The 17473-nt window shown below is 41.5% G+C and overlaps 2 protein-coding genes across 5 annotated transcripts in view; one reads left to right on the top strand and one right to left on the bottom strand.

Moving 5' to 3' along the window:
• Positions 1–32: 32 nt before the first annotated feature.
• plac8.2 (placenta associated 8, tandem duplicate 2) overlaps positions 33–17473 on the bottom strand; it is a 51473-nt gene continuing 34032 nt past the window's right edge. For 2 of the 3 annotated variants that reach the window (XM_088435383.1, XM_088435384.1), the window contains 5 exons: positions 3195–3349; positions 2060–2171; positions 952–1076; positions 232–369; positions 33–124 (listed from right to left, as the gene is read on the bottom strand). In XM_088435383.1, the coding sequence (XP_088291509.1) occupies positions 265–369; positions 952–1076; positions 2060–2144 (315 nt within the window). In that variant the 5' untranslated portion in view covers positions 2145–2171; positions 3195–3349 and the 3' untranslated portion in view covers positions 33–124; positions 232–264. Of the gene's footprint in view, positions 125–231; positions 370–951; positions 1077–2059; positions 2201–3194; positions 3350–17473 lie in introns of all 3 variants that reach the window. The other variant, XM_088435385.1, reaches the window with a different exon arrangement.
• adamts6 (ADAM metallopeptidase with thrombospondin type 1 motif, 6) overlaps positions 5323–17473 on the top strand; it is a 44061-nt gene continuing 31910 nt past the window's right edge. The window contains exons 1-8 of one of the 2 annotated variants that reach the window (XM_088435671.1): positions 5323–5516; positions 6905–7361; positions 7872–8248; positions 11532–11703; positions 13076–13281; positions 13369–13452; positions 13566–13714; positions 15113–15156. In XM_088435671.1, coding sequence (XP_088291797.1) covers positions 7262–7361; positions 7872–8248; positions 11532–11703; positions 13076–13281; positions 13369–13452; positions 13566–13714; positions 15113–15156 — 1132 coding nt within the window. In that variant the 5' untranslated portion in view covers positions 5323–5516; positions 6905–7261. Of the gene's footprint in view, positions 5517–6904; positions 7362–7871; positions 8249–11531; positions 11704–13075; positions 13453–13565; positions 13715–15112; positions 15157–17473 lie in introns of both variants that reach the window. The other variant, XM_088435670.1, reaches the window with a different exon arrangement.

The raw sequence follows: 17473 nt of genomic DNA, 5'->3' as shown, positions 1-17473 counted from the left end.
AGCTTCCGCATCCCCAAAAAACACCAGCAGGCTGCAAATTAAAATGTCCTTTATTAAAACACCGTCACCATTATTAATCAAAGATAATAATTCAACGTACACCTCTTGGAAAAGATGATACCACCTGCAACAGATAGCAAAACGGCATTATCACGCTGAAACCAGATTACAATTGAGATTCAGGTCATTTTTTTCCCCCCCGTGACCATTCTTGAGTAATGTTTAACTTACCGGGTCAGGAAGTTTGCGTCAAAGCGCTACTTTTCAGAAGATGCCTTGTTCCTTTCTGCGGTCGATGTCCCGCTTCAATTGGCAAGTGGCGCACACCAAGCAGCACCAGTTGGTCATGAAGTCGCTGCAAAGGGAACCCTGCAAACGCACACACAAGCTTGTTTGATTTGGAGCCGTAGAAAGGGCGGGAAACAATGGCCTGGCTGAGTAAACATGCCGCCTCATCACCGTGGGGGAAGTTGGGCAATCTGCTATGCCTTCAAGGGGTTCATTTCGCAATCGAAAGATTTTTTTTTTTCTTGAAAGGGATCAGTCACAAGTTATGCTTGCAAATGGAAGTTTGTGGTTTTCTTCTACGCGTATGTAAACGTTCTAAAGATGGAAGAAAATCTAGTCGTAAACGACCCTTTTCGAAACATTCCACTAGTAGCATTTAATTGAATATTTATGACGATTCAATAGTCAATGAACTTGTGTTTTTTTGGAAAACGTGAAGGAAGGGCGAGTACCGATACCAGGTATGGATATCGGCCGATACCTGCTCCTATTTCAAGGTATCGGTACGCTTGGTAGCAGATACTAGTATCGGACACTGTTTTGGAGCTGTTTTATGATCGCGAAGTAAACACACTGACTAGAAGAATAGAAAATAGCAAAAATAGGAAAATAGAACTCAATTGAACCCCTCCCACCCAAATATATATATATATATATACGTACGTTGATGTTATAGCGGGTCCGGTAGACGCTGCGGATGGCCATGCTCAGGCCGCACAGGCAGCACTCGTCCATGTCGCCGGCGATGGTGCAACTCAAGCACGGGAAGCACCACAGGCCGTAGCAGCCTGCAAGAAAGAGAAAGGGATGGGCATCGTACCATGAGGTACACCCGCACGTATTTACGACGAGATCTATTTATGGCACCGTAAGAATGATTCATCCGATAGCTTGATATTCATCTAAATGCTGTTTGTTTTTATGTGTAAGACATTCCAGCACACTAGTAGAGCAACTACTTTAGGTCTTACTGGTTAATTTCAAATCATTTTTTAACTAGTTCAACCAAAATTGCCCAAATTAATCACATATTGCAACACTTATTTTCTATGAATCTTATATGATTTATTCAAGCAAAATAATCAAATAAAACTGTCGTAAGGCTTTTTAAAAAAAAAATCTTTTCTTATAATATTCTTAAAAGAAGATTCTCAAAGTTTGACATTTAATACATTTAGTTTGGAAGGAACTTTTAGCAAAGATGTAAAAGTAATGACGATGGTTGAAATAAATTTACAAAGTTCATTTTTTTTTCCCTGATGAGCTGCAGAACAAGTGTTTAGACTAGTGGTGTCCAAACTGTGGCCCGGGGGCCATCTGTGGTCCCCTGTCTACCCTTAAGCAGCCCACATTTGTTTTATATGCAGCTGTATATTATCCAACAACAATTCTCTTTATTATACTCCGGTGGCTAATAAAAATGATTTTTTATTATATTATTATATTATATTTTATTATATTATATTATATTATAGTGGGGGAAGAATGGATTGAAATAAGGTTTTGAATTTCAGGTTTAAACGCTCTGCACCAGGAACATGTGACGCCAAGCCCACGTTGCTTATGCCTTTTTATGACTGGATGATTTGTTGCCATGTGACATACAGTATATTGCTCCATTGAGCAGTTTTGTTGTTCGCTGATTTCTTTTTTTATTGTTTTTGATACTAGCTCAACTTGTGACTCCCAGGATGGAAATGAAAATAACAACACTTTGCTGTTATGATCCTCATTAGCATATTGACGCATTTGAGCAGTTTAGAGAACTTACAAGTTCCGCAATCGTCGCAGAAGTCACACAAACCGGTCTGGAAGTCAGAGGGGGGATATCTGCCTGGTTGATTGGTCACTGCCATGACAACAACTGATGATGGAGACGCTAACTGGGATGAGAAGGAGCTTGCTTAAGTCACTGAAGTTCACAACATTAAGTAGACATAAAACACACTTAATATCACTGGCATTAGAAAAAAAAAAAAAAATCTTGAAAAAAAATTGTGAGCTGCAGAGTCCCCATTTTGTTTATTTCTTTGAATTAGTTATGTGAAATGATTGATCATTAATATACTATGGCAGTTAACACACACACTATATATACATATATATATATACATATATATACATATATATATATATATATATATATATATATACACATATATACATATATATATACATATACACATATATATATATATAAATATACACATATATACAAACATATATATATATATATACACACATATATACACACACACACACACACACATATATACACATATATATATATATATATATATATATATATATATATATATATATATATATATATATATATTTCAGCCACATAACAATATTTGCAAAGCCCTATGAGAGTAACTTTTACCAAAGATGTAAAACTAATGTCTAGGGTTGAAATAACTCTACAAAGTTCAGTTTTTTTATATATATTTGTGTATATATATTTGTGTATATATATTTGTGTATATATATTTGTATATATATTTGTGTATATATATATATATATATATATATATATATATATATATATATATATATATACACACACACAAATACACATACATATATACAGATACAGATACATTTATTTCAGCCACATAAAAATATTTGCAAAGCCCTATGAGAGTAACTTTTACCAAAGATGTAAAACTAATGACTATGGTTGAAATAACTCTGCAAAGTTCAGTTTTTGGTTTTATATATATATATATATATATATATATATATATATATATATATATATATATATATATTAGTGTTGCAAAATATGTTCATTAGAAAAAAAGCTCATTCAACTACCACAATAGTAATCATATAACATGAAATAATACAATTTTTTTACAAGTTTTTTTTTATGTTATTAAAGAATAATAGGCCATTCTTACCGTGTGCGGGTAGTGGTGCAGAAGAACTGATAAGGAGGGAAGTATGCGTCACTTTACAAAGATGGGCCGTTTTTATTGATGGTCACTCCCCTGCCTTTTTTTTTTTTCCTCCTTACTCACTGCTGCACCTGCTTTCAGTGCATGTTTTTTTTTTCCTGTTACAGTAAAACATAGACAGTAAACCGGGGAGAATAATCATGAGTAATTTGACATGAAAAATTGTGAGAAAAATGTGTCATTGTTTCATGAAATGCACTTTGGAGATGAAATTCTAGTTTGGTTAAGATCGTCAGTTCTAAAATTGATATACAGTAGCTGCTTCTGTCCACGCCTTCATTGATTGTAGAAATGGAATTCAACAACAAAAGTGACTTCCCTCTCTTATCACGATGACGACATTTTCTGATTTAAATGAATGTTTACCAAAGATGTGTGCGTAAAGCAATTCTAAACACGAGACCCAAACTCTATTGATTAGTTACAGGCATGACTCACATTTCACAATACTCCACCCACCAAACAAAAACGTAATTAAAAATATTAGGCCTGCGACTAACGATAGTTTGAATAATCTATGAACTTGACTATTTTGTCGATTAATTTGATATAGAAAAAAATTACATCCCTTGACTTAGAAACAGGATATTATTTCAAATTGACAATGCAACAATGTGCGATCCCCATGATGTCGTTTTCAGTCAACAAAGGGGGCAAAATGGCCGCATCTGAGATGGATAAAACAGGTGGGGATTTGCTCATTTGTTTACATTTCACAACTACAACATAGAGAAAATGCAGTGTTTAACCCATGTGGCATTATGTTACAAATTATGCAAATTTATTTGAAATTTTTTTATAATATCATTACAGAATCAATGGAAAAAAAAGTCAAGGGGGCTGACATTTCCAGCAGATGATTAAAACATGTACAATTTCAAAATGCAACCATTCTGACATTTCTACCTGATTGCTGCTGGATTTTGTGCACCAAAATAATCATTGTCCAAATTTTGGACCGTATAAAACCATTATAATTACAATTTTTGAGATGCATTTTCATAGGATTTATTGCAATGATTTTCCTGCGATTTCTGCAACAATCTGTTGAGCGGCGGTCAAACTGAAAATTCTTTGTTGACTTGTTTCACCTCATGACGGAAGGTGGCGGTAGAGACCAGTTAATGTTATCGTCACTTCATAGGCTACACAGACAGACCATAGCATTTTTCAATTTTTTTTGTCGGTGTAAATAAATCGAACCTACATATGTATGGAACTGACGCCACTGAACAATTTGAGTGGTTGAAGGAAAAAAAAACATTCATAATTATTACGCATATAAAAGCATTTACAAAATTAGGAAGAATAATGCAATGTGTAATGTGTGCACAAGTGATTAAACTAATTTTACGAGTTAAATATTTTCACTAAATTAAATGGAGCAAATGTACGTTTTGTTCATCAGATTTCTGAATGTCTTAATTGGCTGGGGGGTGGTGGTTATAAATTTCAATCGTGCCTCCTGTGATTTTGATTGGTTGCAGTTCTTACATTCAACCTCATGGTGTCGCCGCCTGCCACAAAGTGAAACGAGTGGCGCTTAGAAAATGTTAGGCTTCTTTCTAAGGATCGCTTGGCGTGTGACAAGCAGCCACCGGCAAATCTTTCATTGTCACTACGGAATTTGGTGGAAATTTCCTGACAACTTACATGAAGATTATTTAAAGTAACTCGTCACCATGACAACCACAGCACAACTGTGGGTGACATCCAGGCTTTTTTTTTTTTTTTTGTCCTGATGGGACATGCGCATAGATGATATGGAGAGGCACATCTGCACTGACGTCACCCCCTCCCGAAAAGAGAGAAAAAAAATCTGCCAATTTGAAAAGCCGCTCTAGTGGGACATACCCCGGTGAGTGCGATGAGTAGGAGCAGCCTCCCTCCTCTAAAGCCCAAAGTACTACTCGCTCTCTCGCTTTGCATGCATGCATGCGTGCACTCGCCCCCCCCCCCCCCCCTCCTCCTCCCCCCCAACCCCCTCTTCCCCTCCTCTTGCAACCTCAACTCACTTTTTAAGCCAGCCTGAGTCAAGATTATAACGGGTTGGAAATAGAGAAGAGCCCCGCTGGAGAAGAGTGCATTGTTTTGTTGTTTTTGTTTTGAAATTTGAGTTGCTTCCATGCGCAGCCAGGAGGATGAGCGAGGAGCCCCCCAGGAGATGAGCGCAGGAGCACGCAACGGGCCGGTGATTCGTGCGGCGGACATTGGCTTTTTGGACGCACATCCTGCACGCTTGGAGCGGAGCTGACCACTAGCATGGTAAATGGGACTCCACTATTTGGACTATATGACAGGTGCTTGTTTTTTTTTCTAGTAGAAAGTGCAGACCAAGAAATCGCTCCTATTTATTAGGTACACCTGCACAAAACACGAGGGGTGAGGATTGTCTTTGGAGTTAAAAAAAACAAACAAACAAAAAAACATTAGTCAAAACAAAGTCTTCCTGAAAACTTGGCAGATTCTTCTGTCTTTTCAAAAATGTAAAGTTCTTCACTTGTGTCTTTGATGCTTTCAAAGACACGTGCTAAATTTGACAAATTCTTCACAAAGTACCCGAAGACTACAAGTTACCTTTGATATACTGTATTGTCGTAATGCTTCAGAAAACAAGTATTTGAAGTTTGTTGAAGATGTGTCTTTGATGTTTTCAAATTTCAACAAAAGCTTCACCTACTTAGAGACAGTTTACCACTATATATTTCCTAAAACACAATGAGTTCATTGAAACTGATGCTTGCAAAAATACCATAACTCGTTCAATGCCAGGGACGTATTTTCACGTGTTCTAAGAGTCCGGACAATCGATACTAAAGTACATTAGGGACATACATTTCCAGATTCTTAAGTATTGAATGTCTGGACTCTTAAAAAAAAGGTGAAAATTCGTGCCTGGCATTGAATAAGTTTTTAAAGTTGTCTTTTTGCCCAAAGAGGATGAACATTCAATACTTAAGTACATTAGGGACATTAATCTTAGAAAACGTGAAAATACGTCCCTGGCATTGAATGAGTTGTTCAAGTTGACTTTTTGCTCATAGCGGATGAATGATCATCACTGAATCAAAATTTGTGGTTTTGACGCTCAAGTATTTTATGTTGACTTTAAAACTGCTGCAAAGTATTTGGATCATTTTGGGGTCATTTTCTTCCACATCATTTTAACATTTTATATTTTAGCCAAGGAATGGCGCACCCCTGGCATTGTGATAACTAAGTGGTCGTGCCATGTTGAACTGACATGTTGTTCCCATGTGGGTGAAATTTCAGCTCCCTACTGTCTTTCAATGGCTTTTTCCTTACATGTAAAATGCCTTTGATATAAAAATTAAGGAAATTAACAAAATACCGGACAAGGGTTAAAGATGCTACTTTAAGAACTTTCTTAAGTCCTTGAAACTGGAAATGCCAACTGGATTGCAAAACAAGCGGTTCAAAGTCCCTCACAGAAGCCTTGATGGGACATTACAAGTTCAACCAGTCCAAGATTTGACAAACTTGGTTGGCTCTTTTTTTGACGTCTTCATTTTGGTGGTTAACGGTAAAAATGGTTGTCGATCAAAGTCCGGCCCGAGAGGAATAAGACGGGAGGTTGGCCAAGTAGCTCGACGACGCAGTGGTCCTAACACCTTGATTGATTCCTTTGGCAGGAATGCAGATGGATGGGCCGAGGCAAGTTTCCCATGTAGAGCTTCCTCTCAGGAGTTCCACCTGAGCTGATGGATCACCGTGTTTTGGCTGGGTTGCGGACATGAATCGTGAGGCCTCCGCCGCGACGTGGACTCGCTTGCCTCCGGGAGAAATCTGAACATCGGGGATACGCGCAAACTTTTTTTTCTCTCCCCCCCTAAGCCAACAAGAGGATGCAAACCATGGAGTTGTTATGGTTTGGCATCGGACTGAGCGCATGTTTTTAGTCCGACTGTAGAACCCTCTTCCCCTTCCTCCCTTCCCCCAGTCCCGTAACCCACCACCCCCTTTCCTCATGTCACATTTTTCTCAGAATTATGGAAATTTTGTGGAAGACGCTGACTTGGACATTGAGCCTGGTGGTCATGGCCGCTTCCGAATTTAAGAACGTCGATCGACTCTCGCACAACTCTCAAGGTAGGACGTCAAAACAAATCTTAGGAATGTTTGACTTCTGCGGGTAGTCCGGTTGTCCCTTTAGCCCGTGGCTAGCGATGCTCGTACGTGTCCCTGACGAGAACTTTGAAATCATTTAGAAAAAAACGCACGGTGCCGTTTTGAATCTCTACCGGTTTTGACGATCTATAGTCATTTCAGCGTTTTTTTTTTTATATTCCTTCTTGTTAGATGTGGACTCTAGACCATAGGTGTAGAACTCCAGTCCTCGAGGGCCGGCATCCTGCATGTGTTCCAGTTTTCTTTCCCCAACACACCTGATTCAAATGATTAGCTCATTAGCAGGCTCTGCAGGAGCTTTAAAATGATCCCATTCGTTTGAATCTGGTGTTTTTGAGGGAAAGGGTTTGAAAACATGTAGGATACCGGCCCTCGAGGACTGGAGTTCGACACCTGTGCTCTAGACCAATGGCCCAAATCGGGTGGAAACCGACCAAGGGGTTAATGTGCATTCATCGCATGCGTTCACAGAGAAGTTCCTGTCCTACCTGCAGCACTACCAGCTAACTGTCCCCGTGCGAGTGGATGAGAACGGAGAGTTCCTGAGCTACACTGTGAAACACCACCGACCCGGTCGACGGAGACGCGGGGCGTCCGAGCCCTCGGCGGGCCTGTACCCGGAACAGCCCGAGGCCCGGCTTTTCTACAGACTCTCCGCCTACGGGAAGCACTTCCACTTAAACCTGACCCTCACCCATCAGCTGGTATCCAAGCACTTCACGGTGGAGTATTGGGGCCGTGACGGCATGGAGTGGCGCCACAACTTGGTGGACAATTGCCACTATGAGGGATTCTTGCAAAACCGGCACGGCGCCACCAGAGCAGCGCTCAGCAACTGCAACGGCCTGGTGAGTGCAAAGTGATCGCCGGAAACCTTTAGGAGGTCAAGCGAAACGATTTTAAATTGCTATAAAGGGATCCAGAAAGCTGGTCGTCATTTCCATTTCAGCATCTTACATTTATCCAAAAGTAGACGCGGAGGAAACTCCGACGTAGTTAAGATGATAATTGTGGGGATGGCAAATTAATTAGCGTTTCTTTTGCTCTGATGAATAGCACACACTCACTGTTTTGGCAGTGAAAAGCATCGCATGCTGTAGAGGTGACGTTAGCTAGCTGGCTAACCATTATGTTTTGCTAAATTACTCAAAAAGACAGCCCAGGCAAGCATTTTCGACATATCCGCGAGAATATGCCAACCGCAAACTCGATGACGGATGTCTGGTTCCAGATTTTTTTCAGGGGGGGAAAAGAAACAAACTCTTAATGTGCTACAGACTAGCTCGTGTTTGTAAACAAGACGCCATGATACTTTTAGCTGGCAAAAAAGTGGGGGGCTGTTGTTGATCCGAAAAGAACAATAGAAAAATCATATTTCTTGGTGTTGTGCTGTCAGACATACTCCAAAAAGTTGAGTTTTTATCCAATTTACTTCAATTTTAAAGATTGCAACGACCAAGGCTAAGTATTTTTTCTATCTATTGAATCCTATAACTACCTCTCATTGTAAATATCTCAATTGCCATCACGTCCACGCTACCAGGCCGCATCCGAAATAACAAATTTCCGTTTTATGTATGATCAGAGTCTTCGGGCTATTTTATTTAGATGAACATTTGATTTTGAAAACTGGTCGATTCATTTCGGTCACTTGAGCGCCAAAATTTCACTCACAAAGAAGTTAAATAAGAAACAGACTTCTTTGGGAAAGGGAGAAAGCCCAGTCAAGAGACAGGTGACGAGCCGACAGCTTTGAAGAAATGCTTTGAACGGGCAATACCAGGAGTTATACTTAAAATAATGATTTCTCGCGGGAAGGACTGTATGTCGTAATTTGGCTTAAATGGATTTAAAAATACATCTTATACATGGGCCAATATGGTAATTCTTTTTGACTGACACACGACACGTTCCGAGTAAGGTGGTAAAAGGTAAAAATCATGGTTCTATTCGTTAACGCTTACTTAGTTGATTGCTTTGTCTCAGTCAAATGACCCAGGAGGATTTGTTAACTTTCTTCCTTTACCACCAGGAAGAATGCGTGACATCCTGTCGAAATGTCGTATACTACAAAAGCCTTCGGCTTGGCCTAGCAGGTGACGAGCGGCCGAGCGTTCAGACGAAGCGGCGTACAACATTAGAGCCATTGTTATTTTCCGGACACAACCTTGGCGGGAGGTGGTGCTGCCGCGGGAAAACCTACTCGGGCATACGTTCTTTTCTTTTCACGCTAGTCAAATGTCGGATTTTAACCCCTGATTGGGAAAACTTGTGCGAAAACTACTTACACTATCCATTAAGTTCAATAACTGCATAAAGTACTAATGTAATTTTAATTTACGGTGCTGATATTGTCGTAATAAAGCAACTACAAGTCGAACACTCCAACGGTAAAAAAAGAGGGTAAAACCGTCCCCAACTGCCATGTCGTGGTAATATCTCACCTTGGTGGTAACAAGGATTCATATTGGTATTTGCGATTGAAAGAAGGTTAAAAAAAATAAAATACTCAGCATGCATTCTTCCGCTTGGCTGTGGCTTGTGTTTCAGTCATTGCGCCATTGTTTTTCTTTGTCAATATTTGTGCAGTTTCTGGCCAGTCAACATGTCACACTGATAATGTAATGCAACAAACGACTTGGCGGTCACAAGAATTCGGGAAAGGAAAATGAAGTGTAGCTTATAAATGTGAAGATGTATTCGCCTCGTAGCCAAATGTGTTGGCAGCGTCGAGACGCCGCATCATAAATTGAATTAGTTTGCTGCCCCCCCCCCAACTCATAACACCAAAAATGGTCAAAAGCGAGCATGCGCTTTAATGTAATCAGCCGTCAGGACAATTGGAAAACCTTGACGCACGCTTTAAAAGACCCAAATAAAATAAGTTTTATATTTTCACAGTGCCAAGACACTTTTGTCCGCTCAAAAGAGGTGCTTTAGGGTAATTGTTTGAATGCTAGTCCTTGCTCTAATTGCTTGTTTGACTGGCTGCTGAAGGATTACGTATTTAAATACCGAATTTTTGGCTTCGCTCCTCCTTGTGGCCGGGAATCTTGGAGGGGAAGCAAAAATAACAGATATAGGTCAGCGAACGCTATTTGAAATAGTTTGCACTGTTTAAAAAGTCGGTCAGCGCAGGGGGTTCTAAAAATGTTGGCTCCCTACGAGGGAGACATTTACTCAAGCATCCTATCATAATCCGATCGGCAATCAAACATCACTGCGACGAGTTCGTAATGTCGTATTTGAAAGTCGTATTTCACCAAGTGAATTTCAAAAATGCATTTTGACTTTTGGAATATGACTCTGAAAAAAAACGCTGAAAAAAAGTGACTATATTACGCAAAAATGCGCCTTTTATTTGAGGAGGTTTTTGTTGTATTAGCATGCCATTCTACACATTTCTGCATTCACATTTATTGATTTTTTTTTAACCTAGCTAAATGATACAAAGTATTAATTATGTTGCGGGGATCCAAACTACGGCTTGCAGACCTTCTGGAGTCTGGTATACGGTTGAGAAACGCTAAATTAGCAGACCCGCTTGATTCCAAGCTAATATTTGGTCAAAATCGCTATACATAAAACTCACGTTTTAGGTTAACTAAGCAGTTCTATCAAGTAAAAAACAAAACAAAAACAAACTACCTATAGTAAGCCAGTGTTGGATAATGACCAATACTGCAATCCCTTAATAACTAGCATGAAAAGCTAAATGACTAAAACAAGAGACGTAATCCCTAACTGATAGCCTGTGGGTGAAACAATGAGCGCTTAAAAGCTAGCTAATTTGGCTACTTTTACCTACACATGTGATTCGCAGTTTTTAAGGCAGAGCAGTATGCCATGAGCAATGACACTTGTTATCCAAACTCAGTAGTTTAATCAAATAAAAGGATCGGCATCAGCGAATTGCTAATGAGCTAGCTAGCCATTTTTTTAGGTAGAGTACTATGGATGTGGTTTGTGGATACAAATACACTGCAGTTGTGACATTATTTATGTACTGCTACCCCTAAAAATTTGTAAGAATCCATTGAGAGTTTTTTTTTGGCCAACAATTGTAAAGAATAGTTAAATATTGTTGTTTTTGTGTCCTCTTTGCTTTGTGGCTCTCTCCCCTGTGACAAGCACGGCGTCATCACGACGGAGGACGAGCAGTATTTAATTGAGCCATTAAAGAACATATCCTCCCCCACCGGTGACTGGAACTCGGAGGAAGCACAGCAACACGTTATTTATAAAATGTCCGCCATGCCCTCGTCGCAGGAACAGAGCCAGGAGTTCAGCTGCGGCATTTCAGGTGGGTGTACCATCCACGCCGGGGCTTTTGTGAAGTCGAGCTTAGTTACATACAGTATTCAGTATGCAAGTATTAGATTTATTTCTTAATCAGCTGACCTGAGTGGAAAGGTGTAGTTAGAAGGAGGGAATTCTTGGTTTATCACTTTATTGAGACCTATATCCCCGATTATAGCCACACAAGTGAAATCAAATACAGTGGGCCCTGGGTTACAGCGTCCCTGGCTTACGTTTTTTTCATGTTGTGATGTGGAATGAGTTTTTTTGTCCCCTCTTTGCGGTATTTTCCGACAAAAACAACTGTCACGACCCTAGGGGGTTGGCTGTATTTGTGTTGTTTTGTCTCCATCTGCAGGCGTTTTTAGGTAATTGGATTTATTTTCTGTTGCCGCACCTCACTACAATGCTGGTCTGCTATTGATCGGCCTCACTCACTTCCAAATGGCGGAACAGCCACAGTCAAGTTCAATGTGACATCACTTTAACTTTGAAGTCCTGAAATGGTCTAAAAAGCTACACACACCACTCGCGCATCCTAAAATTGGTAACATAAGTCCGACTTCATTCAAGTCATCTCTCGATCTATCTTTATGCCGCTCCAAATAAACTACGCAGAGGTTTCTGACAATCATACGGACGTTTGTCAAGACGTTCACGTTTTTGTCGACGGCATAGTAAAGGAGAACAAGGTGGATCTGAGGTATTTGGGACAGGGTCTTATAAGAAGCAGCAAAAAGCTGTCGTCGGAAGGAAGTCGGCGTGCCCCAACATGTATGATCTTAGCACTTTTTCCTCAGAGCATCTGGGTCATAAAGCGACAGGCTGTGAGGTTCAAAGGGGCAGACTCGTGCGCATTTTAGTTATTACCACAAGAACCTGACTCCATAACTGTGAATGTGGGAGTGAATGGCGGTTCGCTTGTCTTCACTCGGCTTTTAGGAGACAGTCAGACCAGGCTGAAACATGCTTCCTTCACCAAATGTCAAACTAATTAAAGTGTACCTCCGGCGCTCGGAAGGAAAAATATATATGGTTCAACAAGAAAAATGGTATTTTGTTTATACTCATTTTTAACGATTACCATAAAGATCTGGCCTTGACATTAGATCTATTCCTAGAGTGATTTCGGGTGAACGGTTTTGGCGAATACAAGTTAATACACAAAAATTGGAACACCAGGTTTTTATCAAACTTTACGATATTTCTCTCTTTAAACAAACAAGACCTCAATTCGGGACCCCCGGAGGTACACGTTAATGACCGAATGTGAATGTACTTGGCCGGCAACCAGTTTCAGGTGAACCTCGGTTCCCAAAGCCACCGGCGTAAATATCAGGACATAGTTTACTTTAACTGAATTGTTCATTTTACAGACCCGGTTAAAAACGGCGCTACCTACCCAGTCCCAACGTCTGCCGTAACCCAACATAACGAAACGGGCCGCAACGGCACGCACCGAACGCGTCGCTCCGTCAGCACCGAGCGATTCGTGGAAACGCTGGTGGTGGCCGACAAGATGATGGTGGGCTACCACGGCCGTAAAGACATCGAGCACTACATCCTGTCCGTCATGAATATTGTAAGTTTGATCCCGCTTTCGCGGAGGGCGCTCTTGGTGGACGCCATTTGTCTGACTTTGTGTCTTTTCTTCTTTTCTGGAGGTCAGGTTGCCAAACTTTACCGCGATGCCAGTCTAGGAAATGTTGTAAACATTATTGTGACGCGGCTCATCATTCTGACAGAAGATCAGGTAGGAAGAACCTAGGATCTGTGTATTTTCATTGGCGTTATGACAACTATGTCTCTATGGTTTAGGGTTAAGGTATGGCACAGTGCGATATCACCTCCATATTTATCTTGCAGCCTAACCTGGAGATCAACCATCACGCCGACAAGTCCCTGGACAGCTTTTGCAAATGGCAAAAGTCCATCCTGTCCCACCACAGCGACAGTGGCAACAGCATTCCGGAGAACGGGATGGCCCACCACGACAACGCTGTGCTCATCACCCGGTGAGAAGAAAACGCGGGCAAATCAGCGCACTTGCGGTTATGACGGCAAATAAAGATGAAAATAGAAGGTGCTCTGTGCAATGTCAAGCGACGAGAACCAGAAGCTACGCTCATCTTTATCTGCGGCGTTGTTGGCAGGACTGTTTGCCCTGGTAAACTATAGCAACTCAAGTGTTTGCAGGCTGATTCCGTTTCAAGAACAATCTCTTCACTTTCTGTCACCAGAGCACTCTTGCTTGCTGACGCTGTGCAGATTTACTCCTAGATGACATTGCGTTTCTCTTTTTTTTTCCACTAGACGGGGTTTAAATGCCCATTTGTTTGTCTGGAATTTGGTTGCCAGTCTGTTTCAATAACAAGTAATCAGAGTGGGACGTGGCTGTTTGTGAAGTGCACTTTAATACAGCTGATGCAGCGCTGCGTAGTAAAAAATTTAGATACGTGGTGACAAGAAGGTCGGAGGGTCACTTTATTGTTATTACACCTGCACAAATACAAGGCAATGATATTCCAAAGCCTGAACCGTCCAAGAAACATACCGAGACAACGACTACCAAGAGATACGGGATGGGAATACCTGTTGGGATCCGCTAAAGAGTGCAAAAAAGAAATGATCCTTTAGACACGATCTACCGTGGCAACAGTCCAAGAAAGTTGATGCCCTGAAACTCAAAAGTCAAACAGGCCCAAAGATGATATAAGAAGCCTACTCTGTTTGCTCAGGAAAAGATATAGCAGTTCTGCTTTGCCGCAGATTGTTAAAATCGGTCGTCTGTGTTCTCTTCCCCATCTCGGTATTACTAATGAACATCTGTTCTCAATGACCAAGTTTACCTCGGAAAATGTTTGAAAAAAGAAAGATGACTTCACTGAGGATGGTCACAGTCAAGTGGATCGATGAAGAAGATCCATGTGCTCAATGTCCCTTTCCATTTGAAGGTCTAACTTTAGATCGAGGGTACCTTGTTTGATTTGCAGGTTAGGGGGTTAGGATTAGGGGTTAGAGTACTTTGTTTGGGTTCCAGGTAAGAGAGTTAGTCTTAATGTTTGGGACCTGAACCCAGGTGTTCGGGGAATGAGGAACAAGGGCTGTGGAGAGGGATGCATTGGAAAGAAGGCGGGAACCAAAGCAAAATCAAATTTGCTGTGCCCTTGGTTTTATAATAGATTAAAAGCTTTAGCTGCGATTGGATCATTCGTGGCCATTGCAAGATGCACGCGACCTCCCTCGACTGCGCTCTATTGGATTAGCGGCACGCGAGTTAGCGGGGTCAACGGTCGGGTCACGGTGCTGCTCGGTCCGCCTTGGGATGAGAACCGAGGCGTCACGACAAGTTCTTACATTGCTAACATCTCAGCTGAAGTTCATATTCTCTCTCCGGTGTCTCGTTTTTTTAGGTATGACATCTGCACCTACAAAAACAAACCCTGTGGAACGCTAGGTGAGTAAAAAAAACAAATGGACGTCCAAACCGGACTTTGTGCTCCTTGCTACAAGCTCCAGTTGGTAATTGAGCGGCGGCATTTAGCACCAACTCTAGATGTTTGAAGGAGGACTCAATCACTGACATAGGAAAAAGTCAGAAGACTATGCATCACAAGACTATGGCCCAGACCTGCAGTTTGAACATAAGAAACAGCAAGCGTACGGGCTTTGGAAAAGAGCAAAGGCAAAAACCAGCCCTCCTCAGTGCCGCTCTGCGACAAATACCTCCCGTCTCCTCCCTTTTCCTCTCTCCTCCGCTACTGCCAAACTCTTCTCGCCATCTTATCTGCGCAGGGGCCTGGAGGCAGCACAATATATCTTGGAGGTAATACTGTGACTTCAGGGAGCGCTTTGACAGATTGACCGCATTCGTCACATTCCCTCGGTGGCTTTAATTGCCCCGGCATCTGCTTGGCTTCCTCGCTGTCTATCCCTCCCACCCTCTTCTCGGGGATCACGCTCCAGGGCCGCAACTCTGGCCTTTTGGGGTCACGGAGTAATCACGGAGCCTGGAGATAGTACACAGTCCACGCCGGTGTTAAGAAAACAACTGACACTCACACACACATTCTTCAACTAATCGCAGAGTAGCCACTCTCCTTCCTTTCCCTCCCTCTCCCACCTTCTTTCCTCACCTTCAGGCTCGCCGTCTTTCCCTTTGTCCCATCGCGATTTGCGAGTCTATTCTTGTTTAGCCTCTTAGCAAAGAGGATACAAAAGCCGTGACACTCTTAGCCAAGGCGCAGCGGGGGGTGAGCCCGTGCAAACTCGCCGCTGCAGGTGCCTTTCCCGTTCCGACGCTCTCGTGTGTGTCTCCTGCTACGGATGCCGGAGTTCGGTTTAAAGGGATTGCCGCCTTGGATATGCAAACAAAGGCCTGACACGATGTAAATATTAGCGTGCAGTTCATAACACAATTGGCCTTCATTTAACTCTACCTACATACATAATTAGTTATCCAACAAGCTAGCTAGTTAGCCTGTAACTGTTAGCCTGTAAGCTAACTAGCTTCATATCTATATACCCAGCTAACTATCTAGACATATATCTAGTCATCCATCCATCCTTTCATGCATCCGTTTATCTATCGCGCTAGCTAGCTATCAATCTATCTCGTCAGCTACTTAGCTAGCCTTGTAGCTGTCTAGGTAGTTAGCTTATTTAGCATCTACATAGAATCCGTCCATCTACATATTTAAATGATGCTTAAAACATAGCCAAGAGGAAGATATTTCTGACTTTGCAGAAACCCACGTGCATATGATTTCATCATAGCGTCGATTCCTTTTGGAGGCTACGATTTGGCTGGACACTAGCTTCTGTCGAGATGTTCTTCATATTTCAAGCGCGGATGACAGACAGAAAGAAAGATGTTCGCAATCCCGTTCTTGTACTGGATACAATGCAGATGTGTGTTAGTAACAGTACTTGAGATGTCAACATGCAGCACAAATTAATTTCTGTGGTTTTCGGCTCTGGGGACGTTGAGAAATTTACAGGTCCTTTCACGCTGGCCAAATATGACGACTTTTGACTACTTTATAGCTGGCTTGAAAGGTAGACGTGGGGAATTGGAGACTAAGATTCATCGGTTTAACCCTTTTTTGTGTTGAAAGCAGGAGTCATCGCACAGCTAATTATCATAACATGTGAAACCACAATTGCGACTTTCCACGATAAAGTAGGTCCTGCAATTAAGCGTATCTGCCGCTACATGAAAATGGTTTTAAATTCAACTCAAATGTTCTCAAAACTATGCTAATTTCAATACATCAAGAGGCCATTATTGTAACAGTTGAGGGATTGGATGTATACTTTTACATACATTTCAGGCAATACACTCACAAAAGTAGATTTATGTCTTAATCCGTTTTTCACTGTAATTGCAAAATGAATACATCAAATAAAATGAATATCGAGTCAATATTTTGCTGATTTGGCGAAGCAGCGATGACAAAACAAACTAGTACACGTACTGTACTGTTGATAGCAATTCTATTGAATAAATGCGGAAAAGGCTTTCGATAGTGAAGATTTTCGTAGTTATACAGTTGAATACAAAAGTGCCCTTCCCCCGCTACACACACGCGCAAACACACACACACCTGCTTTGCGCCGTCATCCGATCCACTCTGCACTCACCTGTAGATGTAATCTGTGAAGAATTACCTCCTGTCTCCCTATCTGACCTCTTGGGCTTTTTGGGAAGAAAGGCCATGCGACACCTGGATTGCAGGGGAGGCAGAAAGGTAAAAAGCCTCTCCCGCTTGGCC

The sequence above is a fragment of the Hippichthys cyanospilos genome, chromosome 15, assembly GCF_059441005.1.
Source record: "Hippichthys cyanospilos isolate Australia breed blue-spotted pipefish chromosome 15, RoL_Hcya_1.0, whole genome shotgun sequence".
NCBI lineage: Eukaryota > Metazoa > Chordata > Actinopteri > Syngnathiformes > Syngnathidae > Hippichthys > Hippichthys cyanospilos.
Note: the sequence above shows the minus strand (reverse complement) of the source record. Positions and strands in the feature narration are given on the sequence as shown.